This window comes from Coenobita brevimanus, chromosome 33, assembly GCF_032717465.1.
Source record: "Coenobita brevimanus isolate Jiangsu-jjx chromosome 33, ASM3271746v2, whole genome shotgun sequence".
Classification (NCBI taxonomy): domain Eukaryota; kingdom Metazoa; phylum Arthropoda; class Malacostraca; order Decapoda; family Coenobitidae; genus Coenobita; species Coenobita brevimanus.
In genome coordinates this window covers 39,716,608-39,731,886 of record NC_136986.1, presented here as the reverse complement: position 1 = coordinate 39,731,886, position 15,279 = coordinate 39,716,608, and the positions used below count along the sequence as shown (strand labels likewise).

The following is a 15,279-nucleotide window of genomic DNA, read 5'->3' as shown; positions in this document are numbered from 1 at the left end:
TTGAGCACTGAAGATGGTGGCAGTGTCCACCAAAACTGTTTGGTAATTATATTCTTTGTCTACAAGTGTGGGTTTTACTTACCACTTTGATTATCACGCGTGAGTGATTCATCCAGCCATACCCAGGTCATGGGAGCATATCCTGGAGGAGAGGGAGCATCTCCTATTGTGGGTTAATGAAGTGAACCAAGCAATGCAGCCTCTTCACTGCACATTCATCTGCAGTAAGGCTTAGTCTATGGAAGGACCCCAGTGATAAGCAAAGTATGAAGGCCAAGGAGATGTTCAAGGTCAGCATGGATTGGTTTGAGCAGTTTAAGGTCTGTGCAGGCCTTAAACATGTGACCATGCATGGCAAGGCTGCTAGTTCAGACCACATGGCGGTTGAGGCTTTTCCTGCAGTGCTGAAGGGAGTAATAAAGGGGAATACTCTCCAAAACAGCACATTAACTTAGATGAAATGGGCTGTTTTGGAAACGGATACAGTAACCCAGAAAACATACATCAGCAAGGAAGATAGACATATGCCAGGGCTTAAGGCAGCCAAAGATGGCCTCACTCTCCTCCTTCGTGCAAATGCAGAGATGGACTAAAAGCTCAAGCTGCTCCAGGCTTACGACTGGGAGAACCCAATCGCCGGCAGGGTTCGTGAAGGAGAACCTTGGGGTTATTTGGAAGAGTTACCCCAGGACCCGGCTGACCACACACTACTGCTCATATGACATGATACCTGAGAGACAATGCCAGCCAGAGCAACCTTGCCAACTGTTTCCTCCTGCTGCTTGACAGGGCCTCAGCCACCCTGACGTGGATAACATCAAAATGGTGTCCTTGACCCGCAACACAGCATTGCTCCAGCCAATGGATCAGGGCGTCATTGCAACATTCAAGGTCTACTACCTCCGCCGCACCATGAAGAAGATGGTGAGGGTGACTGACTCGGGAGCAAGCGACGCGGTGCAGCAGCTCTGGAGAAATAATATCAAGCACGCCATCAACAGCATAACATCGGCATGGAAAAAGGTGCTGTCGATCACACTGAACGCCGTCTGGTATAAAGTATGGCTGGAGTGTGTGTACTCCTTCACAGGGCTCCTGGCGGTCAAGAACATCCGTTGAGACATCCTCGACCTCTTGCACAAGGGAATGGGTGGCAGAGGCACATGAAAGTGGCAAGAATGGGCACCTTCATGTTCTCAATATAAAGCCCTTGAAGAAGTTCCTTGAAATAATGGGCAAGGGAGCTGCATTCATGTGGAACCAGGACCTGAAGCCGGCATCAAACAATACTTGAAGGCATACAGGGAGCTGCTGGCAACTAAGAAAAAGGCAACACAGCAGACCATCACCACGTTCTTCCATGCCATCAGCACCAAGGATGACCCAAGGCCATCAACAAGTGGTGTGCAAATGCAACATCCTGCATCACCTGCTGCATCTCCATCACTGCCTATTACACCCATACGCCACACCACCACGCTCTCCCTCACCTTCACCTGGGGACCTGGAGTGATCATTCAGGCCCTCCAGTTGTCCCCCACCCTTGGGAAGGACCCTTGGTGGTGACTCTGACCAGCCTAGAACATACGTCAGGTGGGCTGATGTGTTTTGATTTAGGTTTTGTGGTCAAGGGCATCCTCCCTAGCCCTACAGCAGTCTTTGTACAACACAAGATAGGTTATACAGAACCTCATGCTGAAATGTGACGCAACAGTATAATTACATGTAAAAACATGAAGTTAAGTTTGGGAGCCCAATATTTTTCATCAAAACTATTTATAAATATAGGCTATTAAAAACATGCCAACCTTAAGACAACCCGAGACAGTGAGTTTACATACAATCTCGCCAAGTGGACACTCCAGTGCATTCAACCCTAACCAAACCAAAAGTTTTTTCCTCCCAATTCTCCCCCAAATTTTAACCATCAAAGACTTCCACTAAGCCAAACCTTGAAAGCCTTCAGTACCAACCACGTAAAAACTTCTAACCCAATCAACATGTGAAATATCGCTGCCCAGCATGATACATATTTCACCAAGAATTACTTTCGGTGCATTGTCATTAATAAAAATCGACCTCACAGCATCACTCTCCACAGTGATTAAGAATGGGAGTGAAGTCTTCCTGTATGCTGATGACACTAAAATATTCAAGACTGTGACAAGCTGCAAGAAGGTATATTGGAAATGGGCCAGTGGGCAGATAAATGGCTGATTACTTTCCATCCCTCAAAATGTAAATACTGTACAACCTCACTACAACGGACTACAGTAACTGGGACCCAAGCCATTCCGAGAAAAGCGAAATTCCAATAAAAGCAACATCCAGACTTCCCTCCTGCTAACCTCTGAAATTTTTACATTAGTCTGGATCGAACCAATGGTTTTTAATCTGTTTTCACTACCATTGCAGTACTGTACTGTATTATACATTCAAAACAATATCAAAAGGTATAGTATATATAATACTGTACTGTATACCATACTGATAAACATATCTTATTTACCTTATTGTAGTGATCATAGCTGAAGAGGTCAGGAAGTTTGGACTGCTTCTGGCTTTATCAGACTTTTTCCTATACCGGTATATACCAGTAAGAATTTAGTCCGGTAGCTCCTTGATTCCAATAAGTTGTACTGTATGTGAGAACTGGAAGGTCAGGGATTGACAAGTATGAATATATATATATATATATATATATATATATATATATATATATATATATATATTATTATATATATATATTGTAAAATGCATGGAAGAATAAAAAAAGACACGCAGTGAAGGTTCTAGGTTTGGTGACTGATTGTGGTCTAAAGTTCTTAAAATATGACTGCTAAGTTCTATCTTCTGTCTATAGCCCGACACCCTAATCCCGCAAAGGGTGGCTGCAGACAAAACGCATCAAGTTGCTCTCACCCACCATTTGACTACCCTCCCCCCAACTCATCCCCCCCTCCCTCATATACTGTACCTCTCAACTCCATCCCTCCACCTCATCCTCGGTCTACCCCTCCCTCTCCCTCCCTAAGATAAACATGGCAACAAAATGGTGGGGCATATCTAAGGGACATTTGTAACTTTGGATGTGGCGATGGTCAGGCCTCTGCATGTTTCTTTTGTGAGACCACACCTAGAATATGCCAGCCAGGTATGGGCACTGCACTTAGTGAAGAACACAGAATGTCCATAGATGGGCAACTGGCATGAAAGGGGTGAAAAGATTGACAAACATTCTTGGTGGGGTTTATGACAATGAAGTTTGCAAGAATATTTTTGAGGGGTGAGGCTACAAGGGGGCGCGGCAAGGGGAGTATAAAAAATTGAGTTTAGATTAAATGAGAAAAAGCTCCTGTAACAGAGCTGTAAACAAGTGGAACTCTGCCACATGTAGTCTGTGTGGACTCTGTTAAAGTCTTTTGAGATTCACGTATCACACCTGACAAGATTGTGCACTAAAACCACCGGTATTGAGCGCTGTACAGATTTCCAACAACGCCTGCCGCTGTAGCCACTGCCCCAAGTAATACCCGTTTTTTCAAAAAGTGAGCTGGAATCACTGGCTGAATAGCCTTTTCCAGAAGACATTGTGAGTGTCTGTGAAAGTAACATTAGTCATCAACAAAAGGAAAAATACAATAAAATCGTAAGCATTTAGTGACTGCGTACAACTTCTTTGAGAAAACAGGAATGCAGTAATCCTGAACAATAAACAAGTCAGTCTAGTTGTGTAATTTGTATGACAGTATAATTTAAAAATGAACTCACATAATTATCTTACCTAACTTTTTCGTCGACACATTGTCTTCATATACCGTAAAGCCAAATTTTCTAGCCCCGGAGTCCGTCAGTTCTTAAAATTCGGTCACAAAGCACTTCACACTCGTTGCACTACACGTAAATTTTACTGCTCCCTCGTCATTAACATTTTTTTTTTTTTTTATCACTAACCGCCTATTTCCAAAAAATATAAAGTTTAGGAATCAGTTATCAGTATTTCTGCCTCATATGTATGTTACAGCGATAGGCTCTTGCTGACTGGACATGTCAGTGACCTAACCTAACCAAGAGGTTTTACCCCCAAGACCCCCGCCATAATTTTAACCACCAAAAATTGCTACAAATCCTAACCTTGAAACACCCCAATACCAACTAGGCAAAATTTTCAAATAACTTGTGAAAAATAACCAACCACCATCACGCATATTTCGCTGAGAATTTCAATGCATTCAGGGAAAAAAAAAATCGAAAATATCATTAGTCACAAGTAAAGGAAAAAATACGAAGAAGTTAGCCTGGATTGATTGCGTGCTTCTATGGTAAACATGGATGCAGTAATCTTGGACAATATACAAGTCAGTCAAGCAGTACCGTATAATTTGTTTGATAGTATATTTCACAAGAACTGAACTTGAAAGAATCATCTTAACATGTAGACTTCACATACCGTAGTCTGTCAGGTCATAAGATCAGCCACAAAGCACCTTTCACACTCGTTGCACTAAACGTTAAAACATGATTTTTACTGCACCCCCATCATTAACATTTTTAGTTTTATTTTATAACTCCAACAAAGTAACTATTCACATCGTAAACATACCCTACTCCTTTTATGCTCCGACAGTTTTACTTTTTACCTGGGAATATATGTTTTTCTTCTGTTTTTAACACTTTCAGGGTGCTTAGGCATAACTAAAGTCAGCTTGGAAGTGCTTGCTCAGAGCTCTGTTGTGAAATGAGGGGTGAGGAAATAAATGCTTCTATACACAATGAATAAGTACACAACCGAGGCATACAGCGGCAGGTATGGGACGTGGGTCGGCCCGGGTCAAGGCCTATGCCTATCAGCGACTGACAAAAGCACGTAAGCAAACGTAGCCTAGAACCAATACGTAAATGCATCCACCTCCCTCTGTCTTCCGTGCAACTGAGTGGTTTTATTATTACTGAATAATTAAGGGAGAAATTAAAGACGAGTTACTGTGAGATCGTTCCTCCTTTTCAAGTATCGACCTTACTATACAATTTTCGCTTGTCGCGCGAGTCGTGACTATCACTGAATTATAAAATTTTCTTCAGGAATGCTGAAATGGTGTAGACTGGGTAAAGAAGACGATGATAATTTAAGTTTAGAGCTTGATGCGTTTCTGCCCGGAATCGTGCTAAGTCTGTTCTTCGCTCTACTAAAAATAATTTCATCCATACTAAATGCTCTCAACTCTCCAACTCGAATTCTTCCCGCTCCTTCTGGCACCTTGCCAAAAATCTTTCTAACAACTTTACCTCATCATCCTTCCCTCCTCTTTTCTACTCTGATGGTTCTGTAGCTATTTCTTCTACTGATAAAGCAGATCTCTTTGCACAGACTTTCTCCTCCAATTCCACCTTAGACGATTCCGGTGCTGTTCCTCCATCACTTCTCCCCTCTGACTTCCTCATGGCTGACATTAAAATTTCTTCAGTTGATGTATTTTCTGCCATCACTGGCCTCAGCACTAACAAGGCATATGGGCCTGATGGGGTCCCTCCTGTTGTTCTCAAGAACTGTGCTTCTGTGCTTACACCCTGCCTAGGCAAACTCTTTCGCCTTTGTCTGTCAACTTGTACCTTTCCTTCTTGCTGGAAGTTTGCTCTCATTCAGCCAGTCCCAAAGAAGGGTGACCACTCCCAACCCTCCAACTATCGTCCAATTGCTTTAACGTCCTGTATTTCAAAAGTTTTCGAGTCAATTCTTAATAGAAAAATTTTAAGGCATCTTTCCTGTCACAACCTTCTTTCCGATCGTCAGTATGGGTTCCGTCAGGGACGCTCCACTGGCGATCTTCTCACCTACCTTTCAGACTCCTGGTCATCCTCCTTTCGGGACTTTGGCGAAAGCTTTGCCATTGCACTTGACATCTCAAAGGCTTTCGATCGAGTCTGGCATAAATCTTTAATTTCCAAACTGCCCTCCTACGGTTTCTATCCTTCTATCTGTGCCTTCATCGCTAGCTTCCTTTCTGGTCGTTCTATAGCCGCTGTTGTAGACGGCCATCGTTCTTCTCCTAGATCTATCAACAGTGGTGTTCCTCAGGGCTCTGTCCTATCACCAACTCTCTTCCTTTTATTCATCAATGATCTTCTAAGCTGTACATCTAACCCTATCCACTCATACGCTGATGACTCCACCCTTCACCTTTCCATTCGGTTCCCGCAACGCCCATCTCAACAGTTACTTCAAGAAACAAGGGATGAGGCTATGGCACACCTAATGTCTGACTTGGCTCGTATCACTGACTGGGGTAAAAATAATATGGTTGTCTTTAATGCATCTAAGACTCAGTTCTTACACCTATCAACCCGACAAAATCTTCCACAGGTATACCCATTAATGTTTAATAATATTCAGCTTAATCCTGCATCATCCTTGAACATGCTTGGGGTTTCATTTACTCGGGACTTATCTTGGAAAGACCATATTACATCTCTTGTAAAATCTGCTTCCAAGAGATTGGGTGTGCTAAGCCGACTCCGCTCTTTCTTTACCCCTGCACAATTGTTGACTCTATACAGAGGTTTTATCCACCCCTGTGTGGAGTACAACTCTCATGTGTGGGGAGGCTCCCCACATGCAGCTCTTCTCAATAGGGTGGAGTCAAAGGCTTTTCGTCTCATTAACTCTCCTCCTCTTACTGACTCCCTTCAACCTCTGTCTCTTTGCCGCACTGTTGCATCTTTATCTCTTTTCTATCGCTACTTTAATGGTCACTGCTCCGCTGAACTGTCTGCTTGCATTCCTCCACCTATACGACGGGCGCGTAGCACCCGTCTGGCAGTAAACTCTCATCCCTTTTCTGTCCAACTCTCTAATGCAAGAGTTAACCGTTACTCCCAGTCTTTCATTTATGCAACAGGTCAGCTCTGGAACTGTCTCCCTCTGTCTGTATTTCCTGCTGCCTATGATCTCCAGTCTTTCAAACGCAGTGTGTCCAGGCATCTCAAAATGATCGGATCTTGAATTTGGCTCTCTCTTGTATTTTGTTTTTCTCTTGGAGGGAACTGTTACTGCGGGCCATGGCCTTTGGTTCCTTCTTCCTCGCATAAAAAAAAAAAAAAAGTTATCAAGACGATTCTCAGTGTCTGTGTACACTACTTGGAAAGCTGTCAAAAATTTATTGTTCAGTACTGGTGTTACCGATTCAATATAATCAGTCCCTAAGATATGGTTACATTCATTGCCAGACGCCATGTATCCCAAACGGGGTGACCAAGGGCTTAGAGTTAATTGTTTTACAGGGAGGGGCACTAATCCTCCACCAACCCCACTTGACACGTAGGGAGAAGGCGGTCACCCATCCAAGTACTATATGACCCAACGTTGCTTAACTTCGCTGATCGGACGGGAAGCGGTGTACTCAACGTGGTATGGCCGTTACACAGGTACAATATTCATGCTAATGCTGTTGTCTAAAGCATACAACAGCTGTGATAGGGCTGTACCTGGTACAGGTATTCTCTGATAAGCGTTAAGCTCGGAGCAGTAAACATAACTGTCGAATGCAAAGTTACTGTCTTGGTTTGTTCTGTGAAAATGTTAGATACATTTTCTAGACTATTCCAGTGTACACCAAAGACACAGTAAGATTTGGATATACAGTAATCCCGCTATATCCGTAAGGGTCATGGAGATACTGTGAATGGCAAAATTGCAAATAATTGGCACCCTCCATAATGCCCCTAGAGTCGTAATATAACTGTGTGATTGCATGAAAACCCTTTGCAGTGTCCCAAAACATTGTCAGACATTAGAATCCAATTGCTAAAGGTACATTTTCAGTTGATTTTGCAGCCGACTATTAAACCATCCTAATATACACTCTGCAAGTGTATTTTGAGATGTTTTATTAATAGCAAATAAGGAGGGCTGACTACACTACTTGGAAGACTGTGAAGATTTTACCAATAAGTAATGGCTTGTCTATGCAGTAATGTTGACCATTCCAAATTCATCTTTTTTTATTCTTGCTATAGCCTGATGGCTTTATTCAGCCTACGACACTGTGAACTGGGAGGGTCAGATACATAATTCAAAAACCTCTTCTGTGCCATGGAGTGCTCTTATGCAGAAAAATACTATTTGGTGGTAGCAAGAATGACACACACACACACAAAACAGTACTGGTATGGCTAGGGTATGAGAGAAATGAGGAGTGTACAGTACTTACCAGGTTTCCTATTTCACTCCTATTTCTGCTATACATGTTCAGCTGTGTTCTACAAGTCCTGCAGGGCAACTGATCCACTGAGCCAAGAAACACCACTTTGTTATATTCTTTTTAGTTTATTCTTGCTGCCAACACAATTTTATTCAACTTGGGAAGGGCCTCTCATATTAACAGGGTTTATTAAGGCTGTACCTAACCCCTCCAGTTCATAAGTCCATCCCAAGCTTAATGAAACCATTGGGGAAACAAAAATAAAATGAAAAGGACATCCCTGGTCTGTCTCAATGGGATATTTGTAGACATCATCCACACACCTTAAATATACTGTACTTCTGTAATGAAATTCAAGTGTTAGATTTCATTTTTATGAGATAATATGACTTGTGTACATTTTATCACACATTTAGGAGCAATATACAAGGTTAACAACATTTCAAACATACAGTATGTACAATGACAACAAGTGAACTGTAATAAAATCATACAATTTGGATAAGCATATTCCAAAAAAATAATAATAATAAATCTGCCAACATTGATATAAGAAAAGGAAAAATATAGTTACAATACAGCCAACCAGGACCTTGGCAAGAGTCCCAGCACTGAACAGTAGAGGGAAGTGATAACCTGACACTGAGCTACAGGGATGCCACATTTGCTAACTGAGGGTCACTGAAATAAAGAATACAGGTTAAGTCATTTACCAGCTGCACAATATGGGATTTCGTGTTATGGTTCTTACATAATTTAATACCCCCTTCCACTGGACCTTTTCTCAAAATTATTCCTGCCACCACTGTATGATTTTAAGCTGTATGGAAGACATCTCAAGCAGATTTTTTTAATAAACGGAGGACACCTGTAATCTGGTGTATGGATTATTTTTTTTTTTTTTTCCCTCTCTTCATTTAAAAAAAAAAAAAAATGCTGACAGATTAACCAAAATGACCTCCAACCCCTTAACAATGAGAGGTCTTCCAAAATATAAAAATCACCAAACATTAGACAGCAATAAAACACGTCAATGCACTCATGGGCTGAAGTTCCTGATAAATTAATACCTCCTTTTCAATTATGGATGTCCTTGATTCATTATAACTCTGCTTTGATGTCATATATGGTGGTTTTGTGTACTTCTACCCCTTAATCAAAAGCCAAATCCCTTAATATGCCAAATGCATATGTCACTTTATGGGGATTTCTCTCATTTTGAATTAAAGGCCACTTGTAGAGACAGTAAAAATAAAGTCAATCCCATAGAACCCCCATCTAGTACTTAACAAAAATATGCACTGGTAAAGTTTTGCACTGATATTTACGTATTAATATAAGTTTGGTCTTTTGGGTTCAGCTGCCACGAGTTTAGCATGAGGGTTCAGTGACGAATATGACTCACAAATTTAAGGGTGTTCTAATGTCAACAATACTACTAGATCTTATGCTTCACTTTACACAAAATCAAAACCAACTGTAATATAATGCAATGAACTTTCTACTCATACCAACTCTGCTGAACACAATTTTACTACTAAACTGCCTGGTCGTCACTTACTTGTTTCTTCCCTGTGGCTGATCCCTTACGAAGAAAAGATACAACTGCCTGTAAGTTAATACAGTAGTAATGATAGCCTACTGCAACTCATAATCCACTAATTTCCTGCTATCACTGTAATCTACTGTTAATACTATGATGTCGCTGTATTTCCTTATCTGTAGAATTCATATACAGGGTATTTGACATATTGAAAGCTAAGAACTAATAGAGAAAATGTTTATATTACAGGACTAGACAACTGTTCTGAAATAATATGCAATATACATGTGAAATAATATGCAATATACATGTAATGTAATGAGTAACAAGAATAAGAATTGTATTTACTTTTCTCATGCAATAATTCAAAATGGCATGGAGTTCAGTGCAACCTCATGAGTAACACCAAAGGTCATATTAGTATCAGTTTAGGAGTCTTACCAACACTTCTCTCTCAGCAATTTATCTCCAATATTACACCTCAGAATTTTCTTTATACTTTTTATTTATTTATTTTTTTCATACCAACATAGACTGCATATATATAACATGAATATGAACATTAACCCCTTCATTCCAATGATTTCATACTTTATTTCTGCTATCTCCAGATGATTTTATTCAGCATAAAACAGACCTCTCACTTGGAAGAGTTTGATGATCACTGCATCTAACCTCTCAAGTTCCAAAAGTCTTTCCTGAACCAAATAAAATCATGTACGACCAAAAATAAAAATTTAAATGTGCCATCAGATGTACGGAGTTACTGTGTCGTATGAATAAATAAATTGGTCAGGAAGAAGTGCTAAAAAGAAATCTAAACTGAGGAGAGTACGACTCCAAGAGATGAAGGAGTCCAATACATGCACCCTAACCTCCGGCAATGACACTTTTTGAGCACAATTTCCTCGCTGTACTGTACACATCGGAAGAAGTGGTGATGAATGTTGATAGGCTTGGAGGCATTTTGGGGGGAAGTAAACACCTTACAAAACGTAGAGTAGAATCATCACTTGCATACAGTTAGTTGCTCAATGTTGTGTGACTGTGATTATCTTTATCCCACCAAAAATATACGTGCCAGAGTTTAACAGCATTGAAACGAGGACAAAATGGACAGAACAGTGGCCTCAAGCTCTCCAAACTAATCACGTGATGTATTGGAGTACAGTACTTGGGCTAATAGTGGTTATATCCACGTGGAAAAACAAGTGGAAGTCAAACTCAACCTGTCATGCGGAAACCCAGACGTATTTCATTTTATTCCGGCTTCTTGTGATACGAAGGTTCGATGGAGAGTTTGTTGCAGCCACACTGGATCAATACACTATGCACATGAAAAAAATTTATGAGAACATCTGAATGGGGCTTCTTGGGGGAGAGGTAGTGCTGGATACATGATGAGTGATATGCCGAGCTACTAAGGTGGTACCAACATACTCAAAGAATTTACATAGATAGGGGGCCACAGAAAGTCCTCGAAAGTGAGACTGAATGTGTCAATAAATGAAGCGGTCTGTGATGTGATGTAAGAAAGGGAAGATGACTGGCTGAAGAGTGAGAAGGCAAAGGGTAAGGACAAAATAGCTTGGACAGACTGTGATGTATGAAGGAGCAAGGAAAGAGGAGTGACTGAAGACTGATGTATGTCAAGGTAAAAAGTAACCTTGAGGTGGTTCTGTCATGGCTGTGCTCTGCTGGATGGATTCCCAGGAGGGAGCGAGGTGTCCAAGTTGATGAAAAGGAATCACATTAAACACCACAATTCACATAATTTCCATACACGCACCTGTCCAAGAACATGGCACTGCATATGGGATGCTGCAACTGCACAGACCTTTTCAGTCTGAACATTTATCTTCAAACTGAAGCTGGGATTGGCTGTTGTTGTTGTTATTTTTGCCCCAAGTTTCTCTGGGCATTAACTTGGTGGACTACAAACTAAAGTTGCCCTTGTAGTCCATCATCCTCTTTTCAAGGGATTGAGAAGAAATCAAGGAACATACATATACCCATGCAGCAAAGCCTTCTGGTATTGGTTAAACTGTACACTGTCAGAACCTGCAGGTATAACTTGAGCACTTGCCCTAAGACAGACTTTTAGTACTGTATGCTGAGAATTCGGATATTTGTACAACTTTATCTAAAAAGGATAATATACCATTATACTGTTGGGCTACAAAACCACATTGTATCACCATTAGAAAGTTGAAAATCATACTGAGTATTGTATATGACACCACAATGGAAAAAGATGGTAAATGATTTCCTCGCTGTGTTCAACCTGAGAACATTCATTTAATTCTTACTGCCACCAGACAACTGTATTCAGCTTAGGAGTGACTTTTAAAATTGGAGGGTTTAGATACTGACTTTTAACCCCAACACAACTAAAGGTCATTCCTAAGTGTGGGATAGCTGTCTGGCAGTAGTGAGAATAAAACTAAAATCACACGTCCTCCAGTTAAAAGCGGTGTGTAATTTAGCACAACTAAAAAGCAACATTTCTAGTGTCTTGAGGCCGCATTCCAGTCATACTGATGAAGTAAATTAGTTATGATAATACAGGAATGAATCAGCTCTTACAAGACAACATCAAATAGTTGCAATACATGTAAAATATATACTATACATCTTCCAAGAATTTCAGTATTAATTGCTTCAATATGGTGTTGTCTTTTTCATTTCATTCTAGCTATCTCTAAATAGTTTTATTCAGCTTAGGATACGCTTGTTTAATTAGATAAAATTTTAATTCCCTTCACTATAAGGTGCCTCTCAATTTTCTCAATAAATTCATCTGGTTACAGCATAAAATAAAATGAGATACCCAGGCTGACATTTATTTCTTGGAAGCCATTTACTATGCTGGGTGGTAACCATATAACCAAACTGTGGCACCAGGTGGTTTAGTGGGTAATTAAGGGAGGCTAAAGCTAACCCCTCTCGTTCCAAAAGCCTCCCCTAAAACTGAATTTAATCGTGTCTTTATTTTAGTCTTAACTTGTCCAATAAATTTAATTCAACTGTGAAAGATCTTGTAATGGACAGGTAAGGGCTAATGTTAACCCCTCCAGTTAAATCAGTCTTCATAAACTCCCATGTCGGTAAGCATGTATGTATTTTAGCAGCCGGCTTGCACATTCCTGACATGGAAGGGCAGTTCTGCTATACATGTTCAGCTGTGTTATACGAGTCCTCATCCACTGGGCCAAGAAACACCACATTATCTGTGATGTCCAGGGAGGAATGGGAAATACAGAAGGCAGGACACAATGCTAAGAGGGTGTGTTGGGGGGGCTTTTGCTTGAGACTGTACCTTTAACCCTTCTGCCCATGAATGTTATTATTTTTGCTGTAACCAGGCTATTAAATTCAGAATGACAGTAACCTAATAGTGAAGGGATTAATGATGACTTTTTCCCTAATCCCTTCAATTCATTAAGTCTTTCATACAGTAATCAAAAGTGCTGGACAAAAGTAAACAATGGTGAAGGGGTTAATGATCACTGCATCTATCCCTTCAGCTCGAAAAGTCTATCCTTAGGTGAATAAAACTGCCTAGAAATGGCTAGAATAACATACAAACTACCTGCCTTACACCTTTGCTCTCTCCCTCACCTTATACCCTGGAACCCACAAGAGGAGAGCTAGACCTGATGTACTGCCATCTGCCCCTCCTTCCCCTGACTCAATAGCGCCTGTTGAGTATATCCTAGGGTGAATATAATCGCATGGAAACTACAGTACAAAACGACTGCCTCACACCTTTGCCTTCTCCTTCACCTCAATTCCCTGGAACCCATGTGAGGACAGCTGGACCTGGTGTAACGCTGACTGTCCCTCCTTCCCCAGACTCAACAGTGCCTGTCGAGCCGCCTCCTGCACATCTTTGCTGGGGTCGTGTTGTTGTAGGCAGGAGAGAACTTCAACAGCACGTGGCCACTCCGGCGCACCTTTCTCCCCAGTGCAGGAATGTTTCTTCTTTTTACTGGCATTTTTGTTGGAGGAAATCTTGGGTGCATCTTGTTGTTGTGGTTGGTGTTTCTTGTGGGTGTTGTCGGGTAGAATGGGAGCCAGGACCCCTAGTAAGACACAAGCTGCCTCTCTGTCACTTGAGCGGCTTGACTCAAGTAACAACAGACAAAGCTCCACAATCTGGAAAGAGCAGCAAATGCTCCATTAGTGTTATCACTGACACAGTATATGATGGCACTGATAACTAAATGTTTCTGGTGTCCACCTACACAACTATCCCTCAATCCACTCCTAACTCCCAAAAGGAGTGAGGTTGACTGCAGGAGAAGGACAACTTTAGGTTGTAACCCACTGGGCTCATGTTAAGATGTGCCTGAGGCAGCATCAACAATCAATAACCACAAATATCGTGGCTGTTTTTTTTTCCCCCTTTCTTTTCTTTTTTCTATGCAAGGAAGACAGAACCAAAGACCAGAATCCTGCAAGATTGTTTCCTCCATGAAAAAACAAACGCAAGTTAACAAAGAGCCAAATTCAAGATCTGTTCATTTCAAGTTGATAGGACATACTGCATTTAAAAGTCTGGAGGCCATAAGCAGTAGGAAATACACAGAGGAAGACAATTCCAGAGTTGACCTGTTGCATACACCAAAGACTGGGAGTAACAGTTAACTCTTGCACTGAGGGGCTGGACAGAAAGAGGATGAGAGTTTGTTGCTAGATGGGTGCCACACACCCACCATAGTGGTGGAGAGATGCAAGCAGACAGTTCAGATGAGCAGTGACCACTGAAGCTGTGACTGAAAAAATGAGAGGTTGAAGGGAGCCAGTAGGAGGCCAGTTGATGAGACAAAAAGCCTTTGACCCCACCTAGTTAAGAAGGGCTGGTAGATGAGGAGCCTCCCCAAACATGAGAGTCGTACTCTACACAGGGGTGAACAAAACCCATGTACAGAGTCAACAACTGTCCAGGGATAAAGAAGACATGGAGTTGGCTAAGCACACCTAATCTCTTGGGAACATCACCTACAGACAAGGTGAGGCAGGATCCATAAACAGGAAACATAATTGCAATAATACAGTATTAAAGTAACAATAATGAACTGCGACTGAATAGTACACTATAACTAAGTTTACATATTAACTCCTTATGTGTTTGTTTTCTATAACAAACTACTTTTAAAAGAAGCCAAAATCAAATAACTACAATACTGTACAGTTGTTGTTGTTGCTGATCATACCCAGTTGGTCTGACTGAGCAAACCCATCAACTGCAAGCAAGCAACTGCCCCTGCAAGGTTATTCCATTCAGTGAACCAATATTCCTTTCTAGCTGACAGTGCCTCACCACAGCAAAGTGCGGGGGAATACGTAACGCAGAGGTTTGGTTCTTGGATGGATGCCATATTTGTGTCTCTCCACCCAGTTAACAGGAGCACCACAGCAGGCTCCACTTCAACCCGTAATCTGGTTATGTGGTTACCACCCGGTGTTGTAAATGGTCTCCTGGGTTACAGGAAACCATTAGGCTTGTCATATGGTGTTGAGCCACCTGAAGTG

The 15,279-nt window shown here is 41.4% G+C and overlaps 1 protein-coding gene across 1 annotated transcript in view; it reads right to left on the bottom strand.

Moving 5' to 3' along the window:
• Nucleotides 1–8,582: 8,582 nt before the first annotated feature.
• Nucleotides 8,583–15,279, bottom strand: part of LOC145395907 (rho family-interacting cell polarization regulator 2-like) — a 63,454-nt gene continuing 56,757 nt past the window's right edge. Inside the window, exon 21 of the mRNA XM_080269431.1 lies at nucleotides 8,583–13,899. Within this exon, the coding sequence (XP_080125557.1) occupies nucleotides 13,504–13,899 (396 nt within the window). The 3' untranslated portion in view covers nucleotides 8,583–13,503. The remainder of the gene's footprint in view (nucleotides 13,900–15,279) is intronic.